At 38.8% G+C, this 24,227-nt stretch overlaps 1 protein-coding gene across 1 annotated transcript; it reads right to left on the bottom strand.

Annotated features, from left to right (window-relative positions):
• Positions 1–996: 996 nt before the first annotated feature.
• Positions 997–24,149, bottom strand: LOC144629867 (uncharacterized). The gene is made up of 23 exons (XM_078488111.1): positions 23,865–24,149; positions 22,342–22,433; positions 21,839–21,882; positions 21,283–21,355; positions 19,936–20,043; positions 19,389–19,614; positions 18,689–18,806; positions 17,539–17,671; positions 16,744–16,839; positions 15,996–16,046; positions 14,993–15,055; positions 13,524–13,617; positions 11,777–11,802; positions 10,198–11,373; positions 8,038–9,367; positions 6,601–6,756; positions 5,949–6,066; positions 3,230–3,359; positions 2,748–2,846; positions 2,231–2,275; positions 1,992–2,048; positions 1,816–1,875; positions 997–1,207 (listed from the first exon to the last, which is right to left on the bottom strand). Exons 1-22 carry the CDS (start codon positions 23,962–23,964, stop codon positions 1,828–1,830), a joined length of 4,383 nt encoding a protein of 1,460 aa, XP_078344237.1. The 5' UTR covers positions 23,965–24,149; the 3' UTR covers positions 997–1,207; positions 1,816–1,827.
• Positions 24,150–24,227: the final 78 nt, after the last annotated feature.

The following is a 24,227-nucleotide window of genomic DNA, read 5'->3' as shown; positions in this document are numbered from 1 at the left end:
CTATCAACTTCGTTTGCCCTTTAACAATTCTCGTAAGTGGTGTGTTCCATTAAAACTAGAAGCGAAGGCGGAGATACCCCGAAGCCAAACACTTTCCGAAGTCAGAGATTCTGCGGCTTCGCCTGTATTCTTCAACGATCGAACAGAGGGACCTTCTCATTCTTTTTATAGAGTAAAAATTGGGTCCCCTTTACTCATGTAACCTTCTTCTTGAACAATGTTCGGATCACAGACGATGTTGGAAATGCTGATCTCGGCAAATCTTCGTCCACGAACACGAAGAGCTTCCGACTCCTATTGTTTAAAGCCAGGGCCAAACGAGGATAAGAGTTGACTCTCAAGAGTTTTCGTCAACTCTCATAGATTCGGGCCAAACGAGAGAAAACTCTCATCGACTCTCAAGAAAAATTTGAGCACGTTCAAAGTCAATGAGAGCGCATGAAAGTCGATGTGAGTGTATGAGAGTTCCATGCCAAACGAGAGTGCGAGTTTGAACTCTCATCCCCTCCTCGTTTGGCCCGGGCTTAATAAAAGGATAACACAAGCACTTTCAACAGCGCATGACGTCAGCATGACGCCACAAGACTACGTGATTACGGGAGTAGCTTAGCAAGAGTTTCCTGGATTAGCACTAAACTGAAAATCCTGGCCGAAGATTTAGTTTGGTTCTTTTCGTTTATGGAAAATATTTCACGAATAAATAAAGTAACGTCCAGAAAAAAAAAACACGAGTTAATAAAATATATTCTTTCATTGGGATGCTGCAGTCTGCTGCGATCTTATCCAACGTTACTTTTCAGTACTCTTTTTACCCTTTCTGGCCCAAGCTTGTTTTAGTAGTCCTTTTTTAAACCCTCTTATCTGAGACTTGACAGGGCAAAGAAAACTTCTAGGCTTCCGTAGAAATTAATGAAACCGAGTAAATTTAAAAGATCTATCATCAGCCCAGTGAAAGAAAATGTACAAACAATATATTTATTAAATACCATGACTGCGTATATGTAAACAATATATATAACTTTATCAATGCAGTCTGTACATTTTGTGGTTTCTTTGAAAGATCAAACAGTTTTCATTTAATGAGAATTTTACAAATTTGACCAATGTCTTAACGTTAAAAAAATGACCGATTTCTGCATGGTCAACTGGAACAATGCTTTACAAACACAACATGAAAACCATCGTAACTTTAACTCTGTACAATGATCTGAAAGAAAACAGAACAAATGCAGTTAGGCCTGTAGTTAAAAGGAGCTTTGTCTCAAAAATACGCGGGAATAATGCGTAAGTCCACATTCACCCGATGCAAACACGAAAGGAAGTTCGGAAGAATTTAAAATAAAATCCAACTCACACGCATAGCGACTTTCCATCGAATGTCGTACAATCAAAACCACTGTTATTACTCTGGCCAATCACAAAAGACTCAGTCAATCCACTGAACCAAGCAAAACTCTTTGTAAATACATCTAGCCGGCGCAAAGCACGGGAAAAAGTGCGCGAAAGGGGCGCGTTTGGATTTGTTTTTGCTTCTGATTAGATTGAAAATGGCGCGAGATGTTTGAACCAGTCACTAACCGTAGCAATGCAGAGCTGAAGCAAATGCAAATTACTTTTGATACTCAAGTGAAAACCGCTGTTTTGTCAATTACATGAATGCTTTGAACAGTCTCAAAACTCAAAAGCTCACAAAATGAAAACTTTTCACGAATACCTGATAAGCACTTTTTCGTAGCGTACATCTTAGTACTTCAGCAAAGTGTCCTAATGAGCTTGTTTAAGCTAAAGAAGTAATAAGTAATTATTTGTTTTTACCATTAAGCCTCCTTAGGAAAGGACTTGAACTCCGACTGTGCCATCCCGACTGTAACTTTTCTGTGCAAAGAGGAAATGCAAAAAGTAAATAACTTTTAGTCGATTTTAACCACAGCTTCAAAACGTTTCACTGCACGTAAGCCATCAGTTATCACAAAACGAGAAAACAAACTTACCACAACAACTCGAATCTTTTTCTTTTTCTTAACAAGCTTGGAAGTTCGACTCTTCTCCTGAAAAGAAGAAGAAGAAAATCAACACAACACAAAAATAAGGCAATTTAGTGTACGCACCGTTTCGAAAAATGTACCCTAAGATACCTTAGGGCGGAAAAAGGTTTCCTTGCCCTGATACCTTCATCGACTCCGATCTAACAATAGTCTGGACATACATGTAATACGAAAATGACTCATACCTTTTTGCTGTTTGGGTTTTCGTAACATAAAGTGCACTCAAAAGCCTGTGGTAAGAAAGTAGAAATAAATTAGGTTTACAAACAAGTTTAAACTCACTAATGACACCCCTCTACAATAAACTGTTAACATGATGATACAGTGACGTGAATAAGCCTGTTATGAGCCACCGTTCAACCGACCGTTATTTATGATAATTGTACTTAGTTCCGTTAATATTTTCGACAATTGACAGCTTGATCAATTGCAAGTGCATCTCTAGAAAATCATAAGTATCGTAAATATTGTAACCATAGTAAGTGTTAGTACCGTGTCTGAAGTATTGTAAGAAATGTCTAATTTGTAAGCATTAGTACGTTTGTGTTGTAAACAAAAAATTTTCGCTTTGAAAAAAAAAAAGAAAAAAAAAGAAGGTAAAACAGAGAATGTTTAGAGAGAGCCGGATATCAGGTCTGTATAGATTTCACTTAAAAAAGTGGACGAACCCAGAAAAAAAAAGCTGTTGTCTTCATCACTGACCTGCGCTGGAGGTGACGCATAAAACTCGTCGTCAAGAACTCGCAGTTCTTTTTGGTGAACCTGCCAAAGCTCACCCAGGTCCAGCAGTCTGATATCAATCTAAAAATCAGCAATGTATAAAATTAAACATTGTTTTGGGGTTTACGGTAAGCCAGAAATAAAGCTCTGATCTTAGCCCTATTCAGACGGCTTGTTTGGTGGGGGAAGAGGAATTCCCTCCTCCCCCCAGCCCCCCCCCCCCCCCCTTGCCCCCTCCACGATTGAACATGCCCGTCCAAAGATTGCTTTTAAGACCCCCAACATGAGATGACGACGTCACATTACAAGGGAATTACGTCATGATCTCATTTTCGATCCGCCATCTTGGATTTCTTGATTTTTTATGGCGTCAGAAATACTCAATCTTAGGAACATAATGCGTGAACCCTTAGGAGGTGAGACAACAACCTTCAGCTACACGGGGCTAATGATCACCTACTCACCTTCCCTTTATCCAAGATCTTCTCTACAAGAGCTCTGTACCAGTAGCCGTCCCATCCTTTCACAGCACATTGCTTATAAATGTGAATTCCGCCTGGATCAAGGAGTTTTTGTTTGGCTACAATGTGAGCCCTGATGAAAAAAATAACAGCTGGTCATATAACCTCCACTGGTGAACAAACTGCTTTTATATTACTAACTGAAACATATATGGGCTTAATTTGCCCAAGCTTTGTGGATTCCTAATTACTCAGGAAAATATATCTCTCTTTACAGTTTACAATTTAAAGTAACAGTGGAATGGGAACTCTATTAACAAAACAGAATACAATAAAAACCCGTGAGTAAGAACCTTATTTTTCCAGGTCAGCCTAATCAAGTTTTTACATAGAGTAATAAACGCAAATTTAGGCAATTGAGGTTCGTAATAGGTTCTTATTTTCTGAAGAAGATTTTACATTGCTACTTATAGAATTTTTAGCGGTATTCGGCCTTTTCCTTCTTTGAAATTTGCATAACATTTTATGTTTATTTATTTGATTGCTCAATAATATTTTTTCATAATTTCATTGAAAATGGAGTAATAAGGCTCCTAGGATAAGTATCTCCAAAGAAGATCCAGATCGTTGACTTATCTTATTTTGTTTTCAAATTAAAGGCTAAAGATGTTCTTATAATGAAAGGCCCTTTGGGCAGCCTCCGTGTCACATTCAAATGATGAAGGAACTAGAAGCGATTATCTTAAATATATTTTAAAGAAATTTGCCAGAGTTGCGTTATATCAGATATACGATATTGAATATGTAAGTATATGTATTGTTTATTTCTTCTGCACAGGGTTTTGTGTTCCTCTGCAACAGACAAAAATTGCGTTATCTTACTGCGTGACGTCAGGTTAAACTGTCTTGTATTATTTACACCGACCCTTTGTATTAATTTAAAGAAAGTAAAAATTTCTGTTTACAAGATCTAATACATCTCATCAAATATGATCTGTCTCTTTCGTTTATTCTTTGAATTAGTACTTTCTAACGGCCCGGGAGTATTTTTGCCTTGTGTTCTACGGGGTACAAGACTCGTCGCCGCTTACGGCAGTTACAAATGCACGCAACATCGGTAAAGCAGGTAAAGTGAAAGTGTAGTGTTTTCTTTCATTATTGACTTCTTCGTAAATGAACAAAAATACCATTTCGTTCATATTTCCAAATCATAGTCTTTTCTCCGACTAACAAAACATTCTGAAAGGCTGACAAAGCCGACAAACCTTGAAATATTGAGACTATTTACGCAATGCCATTTAATTTGGTCAGATTATTACAATTTACATTCCAAAGTAAGTCTTTCAAATTCGCTGCTAATTTCGATTTAAGAGAACAAAAGTGAAATGCTATGTCTTCAGTTTGTGGCTAAAATGTGGCTTACCTCGAAACGTTTCTAGAGGATCTAGAGCCCGGCTTGTTTTGCTTAACAATATCCAATAAATTTCGCGCAGTTCACGTCCAAAGAAGAGCAATAAATTTTAATGATATTTTTATTCATCTGTCGCCTTCTTTGGCATACTCTAACTTCCATTTAGGTAGGTAAAACATTTCTGAAGAAATCTTGGGGGGGGGGGGGGGGCTCGCGTATGAAAGGGGCGGAGATGTTCGTCGTCTCGCTTAGGGGTGTAAATGTCGGATTTTTGGTCTCACTAAGGGTGTTCCGGGCAAACGCCAATATTTTTAGTCATAATGGTCACGTTTAGGGCTGCACACCAAGAAATATACAGATGTAAATTTTTTGTTATCTTTTTAAAATTTCCGACGAGCATCCCCGTCCCTTTCATAAAGCAGTGCATTCCTAAATTCTTACAAAGGAGCCGACAAACTTCACCCACCGCATATCCTCCGTGTCACGTAATCAGTTACGTGACACGGAGGCAAAAAGGGGGTCTAATTGAAAAATTTTAGCCTAACTGGTTCTTAAATGTTAGGTTGTTACTCGCGGGTTTTTACTTTACTACTTTATAAAGCATACTCGCAAATTGTTTATCCCCTCAGGCCACTTAACTGATAAATTTGGATTCTGGATCGTTTGATCCATCAAGTATGATTACTTTGGCAAGGAAATGTCATTGTAGCCCACTGCAGTATTGTGGTCGCCGCTAGAATGATTCTTGATTCTTAGCCTCTTGATTATATTACACAAACTTCATTCGAAATATGTGAGACGCCTGTCAACATCAGGTCGAGTCTACTTGTGCTACAGCCACATAGCGTACCTCTTTATTTAAAGGAGAAGTTCACTCCAGAATGGCCATTTATTTTCTTTACGCCAATAAAAAGTTTATACAAAGATATGTTTTTCACCAAAATTTCAGCGTCCAACGTGCGCTATAACCCTACGAAATCTTTCCCCAAACTCGACAACTGAACGCCGCCATCTTGGAGCTGGTAATGTATGCGTGACGTCAAAGAGCTCAGCCTGAAGTTTGGCGGGAGAATTTTAATAGTCAAAACTCCTTGTTTTTTGTATTTCTTTGATCTCTGTTTGAGCAAAATGGAGATGCACAAACAGGCATTTTGACAAACAAAAGCCACTATGAAGAATGTATAAACTTTTTTTCTGGCGTAAAGAAAATAAATGACCATTCTGGAGTGAACTTCTCCTTTAATTTGAAAGTACTCAATGAAAACTAAACTGGTGTAATTTAGTGGGAAACAATACAAGCGTAGCACTAACCCCATTCGTTTCATAGCATTCACAAAGCCTGTTTCTTCCTTACTGGTCCTAACAACACGAGCCCAGAAAGTGCCACTACTGGACACACTCTCTTGAGGTTCAATCCAGTGCTCCTTGCCTAGAAATGAGTGTGAAATGAATAAACCAGCGGCGAACATATTAAATAAGAAAAGGTTTATCGTAGAATATCTTTATGCACTTACACTGTACATTTATGTGCCTACATGGCATGCTGGATTTTTATAGATTTCAATCAGCAAAAGGCTGAAATGAAGAATTTTCAAAATTCCACATAACTGACATCAGGACACAAAAAAGAGCAGCAAAGATGGCAGCGTGAAACTGGCGCATTCGCACTACAAGTATTCCTGCTCTTAGTCTAAAGCAAGTTTGTGAAACAAAAAAGTCAGAAACACCATTGCTGGGATGCAGCTGACGTCACAGCGCCCATGCTTGTCGACAAGAACAAAGCGTTTACCTCCGCTGGAAACTAAGCTTTTTTTGTTTTGTCCACTAACATGGCCGCCTTGTCATGTGGTCACAACCCAGCAACACTTAACTACATAAATAAGTTGTTTTTGTGTTACAGATAAAAGAAATCGCACCGATGAAGTTAACTATGATTAATGTAGCAATCCTCTGGTGTTCTAACCTATTTCTACTGGCAAATCATCATCATCATCATCAGACAGCTCTGAGCTTTCATGGGAGAGAACCTCTTGAGCCAGCAGGTCAACCGAAACAGGATCGTGTTTGACTCCAGCCTCGCCATTTACTTGTCCCTTATCTTCTAGTGTAGAAGGTCCCCCTATAAAGACAGCTCGTTATGGTATCAAGAGAAAAACTAAGCAGCCACTAACTACATTTACAATTGACTGATTAATTTCCGTGCGTTCTCATTGGATAAAACGCATCATGTAGTAATCAGACAATGGTTATCAGACAATACTACGATTTGTTATCCGTCGCCTGATTTTATTAAAATACAAAACAAACAAAGTTGCCTTTCATTCAAAACATGGTGTAAGGATATGTTAACCAATCAATCACAATAAGAACGCAATAGTTATCACTGTAATTTTTTTCCCTTTTTGCAGTCATAAAGCGTGTTGAAAAAGAAAATTAATCGGAGGCTAATGACCTCTCTGACTTCTTGGCATATCGGAGGATATAATATCCTTGGCTGAAAGATTTTCCTCAAAACTTAACAGCTGCCTTTGAAGCTTCATTTCTCGGCCAGCAGTTCATTTTTCGGACAATCTTTTAGCCTCGGGCATTATTCTCCAATAAATCAGCTGACTAAAGCTCACTCCCATTACGCCAAGGTCACAATGCAGTATTTCTGTACAGCACAGGTTAAATGAACAACGGAAAGGATAAATGGATGCAAGTAGACTTAAATTGGAATGAGTAATAGAAAAAAAGGAGCACTATTGGCAGGTTATTGTACAGTGAAGCCCCTATATAACGAATTGCCAAAGTACTAGAAAAATGTGTTCACGCTGATTCGTTAATATAACGAGGATTTGCTCCACACATTTTACTGAGCTGAAGAATATCATTGGTTAAACCAAGAAATTCTTTACAAAGGAGTTTGTCATGTCGGGGTTTTCACTGTATTCAAGTAATAAGCCATTTCCGAGTTACCTTTTACATCTGTTTCAAAACAAGTCCTGGTTCACAACATTTCATATGGGATTTTTAATCATGTTGTGTTCACTTAGAATATTTGTTTCCTCTGTTTCAGTGGCATGCCTGCAAACTAGCTATCACGAAGCTAAGTGCATGACGACTATAAACAACATTTACATTTTTTTTAACATTTGCAAGACAAGAAATGTGTAAAGTAAAAGTCATTTCTGTCTGGAAGTCTGGCACCAGGGCTCGTTTTGAAACAGAGGAATCTTGGAAAGGCATTTTGGTAATGGCCTATTAGGGACATTTATCATATAATTTAAATGTACCAATTTTTAACACTGGAGACGTTCCTGGAAGCAGTTTGACCCTTTTATCCTAAAAATGTTACTACAATTCTCTGTAATGATACCTTTTGATACAATTTGAAATCATATCACTATATCTTCCCTACCTGTGTCGGTGGCAACAATTTCGCTGCCATCACAGACTTTGTCTCCTGCGCATGGATCAAGGAGGGCTTCCCCACCATCACCACCATGATTATCTTCAATAGCCTCAACTCCTGACGAGTTGCACGTATGAGGCTCAAGTTTTTTATCATCCTGGTTAATATTTATTGTTTCACTTAATTCTTGTTGTGATTTACTAGCAACATGAACTGCCTCATCGGAAGAGTCACGGCATTCATGCTCAACGGCTGAAACTTGCGTAACATCAACAGAAGCTTCCTTCTGCACATCTACTGTACTACCACATGGTGAATTACTTCTACCACTAAAAGTATTCTGAGCATCCTTTGAACTATTGTCATCCTTTGCGGATTTAGATACAGTACCTACGAATTGTGTTGCATAAACATCGGAAATAGATACACTGTCTGCCAGTCCACTCTCCCAGTCACTCTCACTACCAGCGTACATACTGTCCTGATCCTCCTTTCCTTCCTTAGGTGCTGACCATTCAGCCTCCAATTCCCGCGAGCTTGGTACACTAGCCAGTCTTTCCTTTGCCACTGACCCTTCAGCTTCAATTTTATGAGAGCTTGGTGCACTAGCTTGACTTTTCTTTAGTGCCGAACCTTCAGTTTCCATTTCCTTCAAGCTTGGTACACTATCGTGTCTTTGCTTTGGCACTGACCAGTCAGCTTCCATTTCTTGTGAGATTTGTCCCCTAGGCTGTCCTTCATTTGTAGCTGACCTTTCATTGTCCATGTTATGCAAGCTCTCTTTACAGGCTTCACTTTCCAGTGCTGACCCTTCAGCTTTCACCTCCTGTGAGCTTGGTACACTGGACTCAACAGGGCCTTCACCTTCTTTTGAACTAACAGGAAGAATACCTTGATCAGCGCCTTGGACTTTTTCCTCATGTTCAAAGCCTGGTTGCAGTTCCGAAACCACAATTGTTTCATCTTGGTGATGAGCATCAACCACTTTACTAATGGCCTCTTCAACATCTTTTTCACTGTCGCCACCACTTGGCACAATGTCTTTGCTAGAATTAACTTTCTGAACTTGAGCATCACTTATAACAGATGATGTAGCAGCAGCAGGCGAGCTTCTACCTTCCACGGATACATGTGTATCAACTTCAGAAACAGCAGACAAATTTGTTTCTTCCTTTTCAGGTGGAATGTTACTGCTTGTTTCTTCCGTGGAAACATGCTCATCGACTTCAGGCACAACAGAGAAATCTGTTTCTTGTTTCTCACGTGGAGCATTGTCTTGCGGTCCTTCTTGCACGCTGCTTTCATAAACCTCGCGAGCTTTCAAGCTCTCCACAATCTGGAAAGAAAACAAAATAGAAAAGCAAGTTTATCTCTTTTTTAGGTTTTTGCTTACAGTATTCTGATTTCATTACATTTAAATTTAAAAGTTTCAAATGTAAGCTGCTGCATATCGGGCAGTCAGGTTGTCATGAAGTGGCATGGAAAAAACTGTATGTCCCTAGACGCAAGTATTAATTTACCACTCAAGCATTGCAGCATGCACCAGAAATTGACACAACTTCCATGTGCCGTCTGGTTGTATGCATGGGACAAGTAGATTTTCCTACAGGGAAAACTTTTTATTCTTAACTTTTTATTCTTAACTTTTTAACTTTTTTTTTTTCTTTTAACTTTTTATTCTTAACTTTTTATTCTTTATTCTTTTTATTCTTTTTTATTCTTTTTATTCTTTTTATTCTTTTTATTCTTAACTTTTTATTCTTAACTTTTTATTCTTTAACTTTTCTTCGTTACTTTTTATTCTTATTACGCGAGGCAAGTTGTCTGCCCATTTCAAAAAATAAATATATGAACTACGACAAGCATGCAACTACCCTAGAGGGCAAAATTTGAGAGCTGCTTGAAAGTTGGAATTTAAGTTTGTTTGTTCGTTTGTTTTGTGAAGTTGCCGTTAATGAGCAAAATGTAAAAATATTTGGCTCCAGTTCACGGTACAGACTACTCTCAATACTTTGGTCTGTATGCTATAGAAGTGAACAGAATATGAGTGCAATCCAAATATTTTCCCATCCACTCCTACTTACAGTAGTCAAAAATACGTATTCACATTAATCAAGGCATTTAAAATACAGTATGGGCAGCTACATCGTACATGTATGTACTTGCCTCCTTGTCCCAATCTTCCTGTGATGCTGGCAACCCTTCACTGGGTTCAGGAGTACTCCACAAGGGCTCCGGATTACCCCATGAGGGCTCTGCATCAAAGCTTTCTCCATTTTCTTGTGGATCATGGAGATAAGACTGGTGAGATTTCAAAGCTTGCTGTAGAATTGATTGAAAATTGCCACTTGAGCTTGAGTCAAAAACTTTAACAATGACCTGCCCAAGCTTATTTGCAATTTCATATCCGTCATTAGCTTCCTCAAGATACCTTCTAGCAAAACCACAAGTGGGTGTGATTACATCTCCAAAGTGGACGTTGTTAGAATAGATCCACTTGATCTCACATCTCCCCATCATCTTGCTTCCAAATTTAAATGGCTCATTCAACATAGGACAACTCTTTTTGGGATCAACGGCTGAAAGCATCTCAGCCATTCCACAAAACAAAGAACTTTTCATTCCTGCGAACAAGAGGAAAACAGCGCCCCTGTCTTTGTTAGCAGCATCGTTGAACACACGATTTAACCTTCTGTTGCCATAGGAATTGGAACACCACACATTGAACTTCATTGCTTCAACAATCCTCCTGATATCAGATCTGATCATCACAAAACGCGCCATTGCTAAGTCGTCCTCGCAAATCATATTCAATGAGCATTTGGTTAGGATATGACTATATGTTGCGAAATCCACGCAGCCAACAGGCAACTTAGTATCTGGCAATGCATTGTTAAATTGCTCAATGGCAGGTGCAAGCACTGGGTTGACTGGGGTATCTTGCACAGGGAGGTGCAAAATACCAGGGACATTCTTCTGTTCAAAAGTGGTGTGGGGCGGAATCTCTTTCAAGAGAGACTCGCTCTCAGGAGAAACTGGAACAAACTCTGCTGCTTCAGCACGAAGGGCAGGCTTGTCTTCACTTGCATGATCACTCTCCTCGGCACTAACTTCAATTTTGTCATAGCCAACAACAACTTCATCTGCAGTAACACTTATCTCTGTCACTGTCTTTGCAGATGCCTCCTCTTCCTCAGGTGCGCTAACCTTGGTGTCCACCTCTTGAGCAGGGTTGCCTGGTGTCGCTGTTTCTACTGCCTGAGATTTAGAGCTGTCTCCTTCTTCCCTACTAGCAACTTCCACAGTTTCTGTTTTCTCTGCTTTGGGTTGAAGAGGGCGATCCTGAAGACAATGACCATAAATTTCAATGTTTCGATCACACCCTCTTAAAGACGTTTTGTTTACATTACCATTAGATTAAAAGAAAGTTCTTCTTTAATGTAGCTCAAATGGAAAGAGCTTATTAAGTGTTGATACAGAGAAATGCATTCAAATATTCATGCAACAAACAAAATAGTTAAATGTTAATTTCAACATCTTAAGTTTTGATTTTCACTTTAAAATCAAATATCAATGGATAATTTTGAAATTTTAACACTACCCACTTGCTGGATGTCCTTAGAGTCATGAGTAAATAAATCATTGCCAATGAAAAAAAAGAACATTCAAGTTTTTTTCAAATCTAATGTCAACGTAAAAATAAGTACAAAAATTTTAGGAGATTTAAGAAAGAACAAATTCTCACCTCTAAAGCTTGCTTTTGGGCTTCCACTGGAACATAAAAAGCAAGAAGTGAGTTCAAACTTTAGCAATGTTAAATATAAATACTCATCATGACTGGAATGAGAGATAATGGTATCATCATTCCATTATTGTTGATTCCTGATTTTTTCGCAGAAAGGCTAATGAAAGGCCTTCAGAAACTACGCACCTGTTTCGGAACCTGCAATTTCATTTGTTCCCTGTATCATGTTGTCTTAAAGGGACTGTGTCACGGCTGAGTTAAGTTTATTTTTTTTTAGTTTTGCCAAATACTTGCTATGAAACTTAATGTTCGCAAAGAAATTACTCCTATGCATTCAAATGACAAAACCATAGCTCCACTACAACCAAATGTATCTCCCAGGCGTTATAACTTAAAGTTACAAGCAAACGAAACTAACTTTGAAAACTGTTCAACCCAAAATATTTTAAAAGCCCATGCTCTAATCTGTTTTGATATTCGTCACTCTTGGGCATCATACCCTCTTTTGTATTTTCTGCGTGATTGAAATGTTTCTTCACTGTGTTAAGAGGTTATTTTTATATTTTGCCAAATTTAATGGTCATTTCCGATGCCTAAATATGGCTACAATCTCTGACACAGTACCTTTAAGTAAAGTAAAGTCTGTCTCTGAGCCATGAGGCCCATACAGCCGGAGCTTATTCCGGTTTCCGTAGCATTAAGCGACTTAAGGAGTATTGCTACTCCCCCCTGGATGGGATGCTAGTCCATCACAGGGTTACCCCCCAGCAGTAAATTCGCCGGTACCCATCTATACACCTGGGTGGAGAGAGACACTGTGAGAGTAAAGTGTCTTGCCCAAGAACACAACGCAGCGCCCCGGCCAGGCCTCGAACCCGGGCCGTTCGACTCGGAGTCGAGTGCGCTAACCATCAGGCCACCGCGCCTTCCACCACAGTACCTTTAAGGGCTAGGGTAATTGTTTCTTATATGGCTTTTTGTCTTATCAGCCAGTCCTGTGAAGCCTTCTGAGAGGTGCATACTTCCTTAGGTTTTAGGTTTCTCGGGAGGAGATAAATGGCTTCACCTTCATGTACTTGTCTTCTAAAACCTGGGTTGGTACCCAGGTTAAATTCATCAAGTTTAGTGTGTTGCGCACGAGCACAGGGTGTTTGAGTTTGAGTACAGGCTTACATACACAGTATTAAGCAAGACGTAAGGTATTCTTTCTAATGGAGCCTTTAGTCCACCCAAGTTTATTATCATTTTAAACATGGGTAGTTGTAAACTGTGTGTCTTGCAACCTGTTATGGACCATATATGGTGTCCCATCTAACAAAAAAAAAAAAAAACAGGCAAGTCTATCCCATCTCAATGGAGGTCAAAAAGACTTGGGAAACTTATGAAGGCGATCTCTTAATCATGTCAAATAACCTTTTTGTATTCAAAAACGGGTTTGACACTCTTCTTGTTCATTTCTTAACCCCCCCCCCCCTTCCCCCAAGCAATGTTGACAGACATATATGTCCTGATCTTGGTGACAGTGTGATATGGTCAATTCTCAACATTGCTTGAGGGGAGGGGGGTTAGCAGTCATTTGGCACAGAAATGTGCTGAGTGTCCCATCATTAATGTCCCGCATTGTAGAGATGCCCCTGGCCATTCCATGATACAAAACCTGAAGTTAAAAACTGGCAGTAGATATGCCGTCAGTCCACTTTTTTCCTAAAGATTGGCACCAATTTCACTAGACTCGACTATGACTTACCTAACTTGGCAACTTCTCTGTTGATAAGAACTGGATTGTCACCACATGAGCCCAACAACACGTGATGCAAGACAACACCCTTCTTATCTGTGACCTGTTAGGTGACACAAAAGCCATGGACACTATAAATTATGGTACTAGGAGTTGCTGAGAGCAAGTTAAGTGCTGCGAAGTGAGTTATAAGAATAATAATAATAGAAGAACGGAACGGAAGGTCATAGGAATGTTTCGAATTTTCACATTTTCAGATGTAAAAAGATATGATGCTGGCAATTCACTTAGTTTATATAATCATTAGCGACATTGAAGAAAGGAAGCAATGTAACATAACAGAATTAATAAATATGCCTTGAGCCTTTTGTAAGATGTACATGTATCCTACAAATCTTTATCACATGTACAAGGTAACGGAAACTTATATATTTATTTAGTGCTTTGAACAAAAATGCTCTCTCAAATGACTTTTTCAAAACACAACTTCAACAATACCAGTGCTTTGAACAACAAAGTTCTTTCAAATGATTTTTTTAAAATGCAACATGAACAATACATGTACTACGGTTTTGAACACCAAAGTTTTCTCAAATGACTGTTTCCAAACAAAACCTTACGTGCACGTGCAATTCGATCGCAAAGCCATCACTCCGCAGGGCTCGAAACTAACGGTAGCCAACTAGCCAAAGGCTAGTAGAAATGCAGTTTTGGCTAGTAGATTTTGGACTTTCACTAGCCAAAATGGCTAAAGTAATTTTTCTTGTTTTTTTTTTTCACAAACTAAAGTTGAACACTACAGTTTTACATCCAATTTTTGGAACTCGTATTAAAGGGACTATGTCACTGGAAAAACATTATCTTTAAACATTTAACTGCAGATATACATGTAACCTATATTTAACAATTAGACGGCCTCGGGTTTCTACCGCTGTTGGCGGGGCGGCCCCGGCACTATCAGCCGGTAGACCGGCGGCCTTGTGTTGCTAACCCACTGACCGACCTATTAAACACAAAATATAGCTAGGGTTGATTTATTGAATGTTTTGATTGATAAAATTCAGCGAAGACTAAGCGCGCGCTCCGAGAGCCTTCTACGGATCAATAGTAGGCACCTGTGTAGCCAATCAGATTGCGTGATTACCAATAGTAGGTCAGTGTGGTTATGCTAATTGGGGATAGAAATCAATAATCGGCAACTTGAAAACATTGGCTAACATTTTCAAATTGCAATCCGTTTCCATCCGAGCCATCTGCAGCCAAACACGCTTTTAAACAGTTTAAGTGCTCTAAAATAGCAATAAATATTGTTAATAAAAATGGACCATTATTTTTAAGTTTCCTACGACACAAATATGAATTTTGGCTGTTCAAAAATCTGTTAAAATCCATAACATAGTCCCTTTAAATTTTTGGACCAATTCTTGTTTCCATTGGCTGTTTGAGAGATCAAGATTTCACTATAATTAAAAACATACCTGCCCTACCACAGAAGCCACCAAAAGCTTGTTAAAGGTCAAATCTTTAAAACACCACTTTGCCTGATAAGTGCAAACCATAAGTGTCAAATGAATGCGCTTATTATGGTGTAAATGCTGACTTGCATCCAACACCATTTTAACTCGATAAAAACCAGGCAAGCAAATAAAGTACAAAAGTGATAGAGAGTGGTTCTATCAGACATGTTCAAAATGTGTTCTCTTTTAAAGAAGCAGGCTTTTTCACCAACTTTATCCATGGTTTGGGATTCAAACACTTTTCATTTTAATCTGTTCCTTCCACAACTTGATGCAATTTTCCCTTCCTGTACCTGTCTCAATGCAATCTGAGTTCATAGTTACATGTACATATACAGTGGAACCTCGATTTAACGAACCTGTATATAACAAAGTCCTCGGTAGAACGGATGATATCTTTCAGCCTGACCAAAGTTACAGTAAAATGTATGGAACAGAACCTCAATATAACGAACCTCGATATAACGAAATCCTTGTTATAACGAACACAATCCGGAAGCCCAAACGTAAAACATACCTCGATATAACGAATTTCAGTTAACATGCGACAAAAGATTAATGTAAAACAGACCAACAAGGATGAAAACACTTAAACCCTAACAGGAAAACAACTTCAAAGACACACAAATGTATGTCCATACCTACGTGGAAATTAAACATTAAAGCACAAAAATTTAATATAATTTTTGACAGTCATTCAGACAGTTCAGATCATTAAATACTGGGTAGTGAAACGTCACAGCGTGAAAACCAATTATTTATTATATCTCGATATAACAAGCATTTTAGTTGTTTTAAATAATAAAGATGGTTGTTTTTCCGCAAATTTGTTATATCGAGGTTTTCGATAAAACGAACCCTTGATAAAATGAACAAATTTCTCCAGTCCCTTAGCACTTCGTTAAATCGAGGTTTCACTGTATGTGGAGGTTACTGAATAACACACAACAAAAAACACCATTACCTCGTATGGAAGCTGTGTGTCCGGATCGGGAAGTAAACAGCACTCCAATGCCTGCAAAAAAAAAAGAACTATAAGCATTGTAGCTTATTACTTGGACTTTCCAAGGAAACGCCCCAGTTGAAATTCTGGCTTTGTTATTTTTTACATTTCGTTGCAAATCTCAGTCGTCATTAGTAGCATGCACGAAGTTATTATGTCATTAATAAAATAATTCATGCCATTAATAAATGGCAGATCTGATGAGTATTTTTTTGAAAACATGTCAATTATCCTTCCAATCTTAGTAAATTGGAAACCCACTGAGTAAACAAGGCAAAAAAAAGGACCGCATACGCTTTTAGTAGCGCCGGATAAAGGTAAAGACAGTTTGCTTCAAGCTTAGTGGCCCATGCAGGCCGGAGCTTATCCCTGTTTCTGTAGCATTAGGCGACTGAGAGTATTGCTACTCTCCCCTGGATGGGATGCTAGCCCATCGCAGGGTTACCCCCCAGCAGTAAATTCGCTGGTACCCATTTATACACCTGGGTGGAGAGAGGCACTGTGAGAGTAAAGTGTCTTGCCCAAGAACACAACGCAGCGCCCCGGCCAGGCCTCGAACCCGGGCCATTCGACTCGGAGGCGAGCGTGCTAACCATTAGGCCACCGCGCCTCCCACACAGCGCCGTATAAGTGTCCTATAATTACTGCATTACAACCTGATGCATTACCAGAAACACGCCCATGATAAAGGAGTGCAGTAAAACGATACCTGAAATGGAGCATCCACAACATCTATTGACAGCTCACAGAGACTGGATTGAGATACTTCATCAACGGTCCCTAAGTCCAGGTAACGCAGCCTTATCTACATGTAATAGGACAATGTTCTCAGAATTGACCAAACAAGAAACAGGGCCATCAACAATGTAATATCAATCTCCTAACAGCCTAGTTTAGTTCACCACAATACATGTAGCAAAAGTTAAGTGGGAGTATGGCAGGAAAGAGACACAGAACTTTTATCTCAATTGCATCCTACAGGGTTCAGACCCTTTTTCACAAACAATTTTCAGGACTTTTCCAGGACTTGGATCAATTTTTGTAGGACTCCAAAATTTGCATTAACCCTAAAAAAGGCTTTTACTACTCCCAAGATCTAATTATAACTGTCTGCCATACATTTTTTTAAATGTTAGTCTGAGAATTCAATAATTATTGTTACTTGAGTTAAACAGATTTCCACATTTTTCCAGGACCAGCTAATGTCCTTTTTTAGGACTTTCCGGTCCTGGAAAGTGTCACAATTAAATTTCAGTACTTTCCATGTTTTCTATGACCTATACGACCCTTGATTCAAGGTAAAATTATCTAAAATTACAGAGAGTTTAAGGGTATTCAGAAAATCCAGGCATTGATTTAGAAAGAATTTGCAAGCCAAACAGGGGTTTCAAAGCGTTTTGAAGTATGTGTGTAGGCATCAGCAACTGGAAATTATTTCTAAGGATAAACATTGTACTTTATCTCACAAAATGTACAACCTACCAGTATGTGACACTTTACTTACCATGCCTGAATTTGTAACCAGTTCAACTCTGGTTCGGCACAGCTCTTTCGTCTTTCTGTGGTAGGCTGCACAAAACACTCCCTCTTTTGCAACAACAGGGTTGCCAAACCCACCAATTTTGAAGTAATGATTTCTATAAAAAAAAAAATCCATAACTATAAAATAACACAATGTACATGTGTACCTTTTAAGGTGGCTCAATATAGTAAACTGCAAGTGGTTGCAATTACATTTGCATGTGAGCTTACTTCTGTTTTTGCAAATAGTTTTTGCATGACACTTGCTACAATGTCTACAATTCAGTGGGAGGCGTGGTGGCCTAATGGTTAGTGCGTTGGACTACGGATCGAGCGGTCCAAGTTCGAGCCCCGGCCGGGGTCACTTGGGTTGTGTTCTTGGGCAAGACACTTTACTCTCATAGTGCCTCTCTCCACCCGGGTGTATAAATGGGTACCGGCAACATAATGCTGGGGGGAACCCTGCAATGGACTAGCATCCCATTCAGGGGGAGTAGAAATATTCCTAGCCGCTTAATGCTACGGAAACCGGGATAAGCTCCGGCAGTGTGGGCCGCTTGGCTCGTGGCTTCTCCTACAATCAAGTATCTGATTAAGTGCCCTGGAAGCTTATTATATTTTTGGTCCTTGAGAGTCCCGGGCACTTATTCGAGGTGGGTGCTCATTTAAGGCTGGGTGACGTGCTTATTAGATTCTCATCATTTTTAACAAGTAGTAAGTTGTTTACTTTTTGCAACAAAACAATTAATAAGAACATAACCTTAAGATGTACCAAAGCAGAATTTTAACTGTTCATTGGTAGTTTCTGTAAAACATGAAGAAAACTCAGTCTTTGGGTAGGTCTCTTAGCAGTACTGAAAATGAAGTTTACAGATTCTAAGCCAGAGAACTCCTCATGTGTCATTCAGTGTTTTTTTTTTTTTTTTTTTTTTTTTTGGGGGGGGGGGGATGGGGGTGGGCGCTTATCAACATTCCATACCTTCAGGGTGGACGCTTATTTAAAGTGGGCGCGTATTCGAGGTTGGGTGCTTAATCAAATATTAAATATGGTACTTAATCTTTATTATGTATATCAGATGCAAACCAGGTGCTCAAAGCGGAGCAAAAATTAATAAGAACAGCAGCAGTCATACTTGATTGTAGCTTGTATTTGCCTCTGTTTCTCCTCTTCTGCTTCACCTATCTTTGCAATCCAGAAGGATCCACTTCTGGTCAGTGATCCAGTCACACAAACTGGAAATACCTCTTTATCTAAAACAAAATAAAATCATACATAATTTACTGGTATTCTCCTTTCTTTTATTTCCATTGTCATTAGATTACACTGTACCATAACATCAGAACTAATGGAAATACCAAATTGTATTTAAAATTCATCTCCAAAAAGGAAAGTTTAAAATTTCTTTTAATAAATATTTTAAAAACTAACACTGAATTGCTAATAGTTTCTAATTTTTGATGGCCAAGTGTTCCATAGTGTTGGCTGCCACTTAGGATCTTTCACTGTAGGACTCTAAATTTAAATTTGGACTTAAAATAAGATTTTTTGTAATCAGTGTAGTGGACAATGTACATGTTCATGTATGAGAGGGACAGAATTCATTGTTAGGTGCCTTGAAGTGATTTCTGACTTGTAGGTGATCTGTAGAATTTCAAAGACAATCCAGCAATTAACGGGAAGCTAGCAAAACTGATTAAACAGAATAAGCATGATCTGTTTTCTAAATAAGTGTCTGAGTGATAAGGCAATCTGAAGGATCTAAAATAATTTACGAGTGACGATAAAATGCACTTTAAACATAACAAATTATAGTGAAAAGTAATATACTGTACCTTTCATCTCTTCAGGGAGACTTAATTTAATAAGGGGCTCCTTGGTGGGAACCTTTTCATCTCCACCTACAGGCTCCTGAGGAGGCCTCTCACAGGGCTGATCAGATGAGCCCTGGGCAGGAGCACTGGGTTGTTCCACAGCGCTTTCAATAGCTGGATCTTTCAAAGTTTCATTGTCACTCAAACCCTCGACAGGTGAGCTGCACTGGGTGATCATGGTCGACACCTATATGCACGCAATGAGTCAAAAGTACATGTAAGCTAAAGACTGTGAGCAGTCAATGTTTTGCTTTAAATTTCATGGGTACGAACATAAAACTAAGCGAGCATGCAATATACAAGTGGTGAAAAGCGCACGTGCCAGAAGTAAAGCACTTTCCTTCCAGCACCTGCACTACGCACAGCTCATCATTTCTGTTTCTGTATTGCGTTCACTAGCTTTTGCATTCATTTGTGCTCATTTGCTTAAATTGCATTCATTCCATAGAATTTAAAGCAAAAAAAAAATGTTTTAAATACTTTACTTTCACTGACTGTTTAACAGTACCTTTGCCAGGTAGCCAAAAGCTTTCTCGACTTTTGCTTCACAATCCTTTAGTTCCACCATTCTCTTTTTCGATGCATTTTGAAGGTGGATCAAATGGCTAAGAGTTTCCTTAGAGAAAATTAAAAAAGAAATATCAGTAAAAAATTAAGGCATTACTCAATCTCAGGCTCTTTGGAGCCAACAAACCTCTGAGCCCTACTGGCATATCATTTTCAAAATTTGTATACCTGGTACTAATGCTGATAAGACAAATGCTGTTTGACCTCCTTTACATTGCTATGGCAACAAATTGTCATGTTGTGGCAACCTCGATTTGTCCACTGGAAAAGCCTTTACAATTATTGGAGTGCATGTAGCTGTGACATAATTCCAACAGCAGGTAGTGATTTAAACCATAACAAGCCACCTTACGATTTTATAGGGCGTGTTTAAAACACGAAATGGCGAAATGGCGAAATGGCCAAACGGCGAAATGGCGAAATGACTAAATGATACTGAAGATAAAAGCCAAAGTTAATTATACGATATTACCGTTGTACTGGAATTTTCATATTTTGCCGAATTTATCCTTGTGGATAAGTCTCGAAAAATAAAAGAAACTGCAATCACAAATTTTCCATCACGTAGACCCATCACGAACCTATGGGTAATTTGGATTCCAGTCTCTTCCTGTTAACAGGGCGCTGTTAACGCCTAGGACATTCTTGATCGAGATGTTGGCGTTTCGTTTAGACATCGGAAGAAAATCATAATTTGTTTATCTCGTATTTGCCACCGAGTCTTGGCTATGAAGTAATGCTTTGAGCTCTAACATTCACAAGAAATGGATTAACAAAACCAAACCTACTTTGCGATAAAGTTCATACACGATATCAGTGGCAAACGTTCTTTGCACAGAAACGAATTAACGTTCGATGTCTATATCAGTCCTTTGATACAATGTAAGCTCTGTAGTGCAGTGCAGATACTGATAGGCAACTTGGCAAGTACTAAATGAAAAAATATCCTGGTGTGCTGCAACCTTTCAGCAATACGTTCGATTTGGCGTTGTGATAAGTGACAAGTATTCATTATATTCCTGGGCCAGAACATTGAAATGTTCCCTTGAAATAATTCAGTCTAGACATGTAAACAGAACTACCTTGAAGTTCAAAAGGAAACCAAACTATATTATTTACGTGTATTTATCTTAACATTTTGCCATTTCGTCATTTCGCTTTTTCGCCGTTTCGTCGTTTCGCCATTTCGTGTTTTAAACACGCCCGATTTTATATAGAGATTAAAAAAATTTTTGGGGCTAACCCAACCGTTAACATTTTTATGTCATAAATCATCTAAAATGCATACCTGCTCTTCTTGTTCTGTATATTTTAACTTTGTCAGGACACTTTGAAGAAGCTCTCGTTCCACCTCTATCAACCTAGGAACAAGGCAAACTTGTATTTCACTGATTGTTTACTGACTGTGTTAACACTATGAACAAGTTTATAGTAGTTTATAGTGTCTGTCTTTTTGTAAGACAGACAGGGAGGCTAAACAACAACTACACCGAAAAAGAACTGATGCAAGAGCTCACATGACATTAGCACGTGAGCAAGTCCCAGTCTCCATTCATGACCGTGCAAACTATAACAGTTTGAACCATGGCTGGGATAGTGTATAACTGAGTACCAGCGGACCAGCCTTCTATCCTAGGGGGAACAGACTTAAATACTGATAGCCCTTATTATTTTCTGACTGACACTCAGATACGCTTTCGCAAGATGGGACACTTTGGCCTACACCACTTTACCCAATTACATTGCTCCTGTAATGGTGAACCTCTTATTTAACTAACTATGTATTTCTAAAGACATTTGCCATGAAATCCCTTGTACTACATCTTGAAAGCTTGTACACTTACTTTTCGATGTCACTGACATCCTGGGATAGTCTTCTTTCTCTTCCCTATTTAAGGATTGAGTAATATTTGATAGAAATAAACATAATATCTTCCCTCACTTCTGGGCTAAAAAAAAATTGAATTCCAGCTTGACCTTTAGACAATTTTGCTTGCCCAGGGCAGTTGCATGTTATTTTAGTTTACTGTTTTATTACAAATTATTTAGTCGGCAGACGACTTGCCTGCAACATTGTCCATCACGCAAGCGGAGACAATGAATAGTCACTTACCCAGCAGAAAAAAACTACTTGTCCTGAATGACCTGACGGCACTTTATTCAAACCCTACACTTATTGCTTCAGTTAACGTGAACTTGGCTATATAAAATGTACGTTTGTGTTTTCCATGCAATAATTACATCACATGAAATTTTGTAGTGTCTAAAATAGTCAAGTGGTGCAATCAAGCGCTGATTATGCAGCTGAAACATTTATCTAAAGAACAAACTCAAAGAAATAGTTTACCTTCAGTTCTAGTGGCTCAACTCTGTGAGCCCTGAAGACATCAAGACTATGAACTTGAATGTTACACTGCGGGCACAGATGAATAACACTCTCTGCAAGATGAAAATTAATAATCTGACATTTACAGTGTAATCATCATTATCGATCCTTTTCGCCCATTGGACACATAAGGCCTCAATAGAGCAGCCTTAACTTGAGTGTCAAAAGTAATTCACATTAGCTTTAATTTGCCTTACAACGCTTGATGATTGGTTTATAAATCCCATGCCACTATCTCTACCAATCAGAAGTAAAACCAAACCCAATCGTTACTAGCTCACAATGTTTTCCCGTGCTTGATGGCAGCCACACTTATTTGCTTTGAGTTACGATTGGTTCACTTGATTGTCTATGTCTTTTGGGATTGACCACAGGAATTACTTTGATTATGGTGTTACGATATTTAATAGAGGCATTTGAGCAAAAAAGACAAGAACCCCCTATATATGGTGGAATTTAGATTTCTCGAGCCTCTGGATAACTTGGACCAAAAGTCATTTTCCTTGGTTTTACATCTCACTAAAACACTGATTTACTGGTCTTATTGCATTGCATTGCCAGGGTTAGTAACCGGAGAATGATTTACGGTTCCACATCTTTATAAAAATAGTTACAGGCCTTTGATTGCGGGAATTCTACGTGTAGAGGGATTCTCCGATCTCCGATCCTAATGAAACCCTGCATTGCAATGATCTCTTGAACTCAAATAGCATAGTAAGCTTTGTTACTGTGTAAATCCAAAAAGCATGAACACTGATGTAACTTTAACACATCAGTTGTGCTGCAGCCAATCAGATGGTAGATCAAACCACTAATTGTTAGTAAAGGTTTACTATTTATATTTCATCTCAAGCCTGACTGGTTTTCCCTTGGAACACAATAACAAATCAAACTACTGGTGACAAGCTTTCTGACTTGCACTTCAACTCCATTAACTCTTTGAGTGGCCGAATCCTGCAATATTACGCAGAATGCAGAATAATGCCCTAAGCAACAAATAAAAGCTAAGACAAGCATAGTTACTAACTATGGCGTAAGCAAACTGAAGTGAAAGCTTATCGCCATCAAATCACCCGCTGACCATCATCCTGCATTCTGCAAAATACTCCTGCCGTCTTGCAAACTACATCAGTACATGCAACCCTCCCTACACCTTAACCTAAACCTCTCTCCCATGGAAAATAAACGTGACATTTTTCTCCCTTCAAAAAATATTGAACACAGTATCAGCCAAACTACAATAGCTTGTACTTGATAAAAATTTTCAAACAAACCGCAGTAATATCAAAATTCCATTACCGGATGGAGAAAGCTCCCTTTTATGCTGTGCACAGCAGTTTTTATTTCACTCACGTGTGATATTTTGACACATGAGCAAGTGAGGTCAAAACAAAGTGTTCCATTATTCCAAGTAAAGCAGTTGGTTTAAGTGAACATCCTGTTCCGGAATAAATTTACTATGAGTAAACAGACAAAGAACTTACCATATTTACAATCAAAGCATTTAAAATCTGCGCGCTTCTCTAAATGATTGTAGCACACGGGCCACTGTAAGCTGGCAGCGGCCAGCATATTTGATGCCATTGCAGCGTTCTTCCTTCAAGGAACGACCACTCTAGATGAACTTCTTTACCGTTCTAAACCTAGAGGATATTCGCACAACTGTTTTTTACAACTTATAAAAAATTGTCACATTGAATTTGTCGCATGAAAATTACACCGATCTGAATACCGACTCGACTTTCATCCGTTTTGATTAGCGATTGTTTTGTCACTGTCTCACTGATTTACGCAAATTACGCATGCTTCGAAGTCTCGCGCGTTCAACCTCGATCCCAACGCGGGAA

This window comes from Oculina patagonica, chromosome 1 (assembly GCF_052425735.1).
Source record: "Oculina patagonica isolate OP01 chromosome 1, crgOcupat, whole genome shotgun sequence".
Taxonomy (NCBI): Eukaryota; Metazoa; Cnidaria; class Anthozoa; order Scleractinia; family Oculinidae; genus Oculina; species Oculina patagonica.
This window is presented reverse-complemented; position numbering and strand designations above follow the sequence as displayed.

Excerpts from the sequence above, each read along its gene's own strand:
- LOC144629867 (XM_078488111.1), bottom strand. The coding sequence starts at position 23,964 with ATGGCATCAAATATGCTGGCCGCTGCCAGCTTACAGTGGCCCGTGTGC. Across the intron at positions 22,434-23,864 it reads ATGCTTTGATTGTAAATATG|AGAGTGTTATTCATCTGTGC; the intron begins GTAAGTTCTTTG and ends TTCATCTTGCAG. Across the intron at positions 6,067-6,600 it reads TGATTTGCCAGTAGAAATAG|GCAAGGAGCACTGGATTGAA; the intron begins GTTAGAACACCA and ends ACTCATTTCTAG.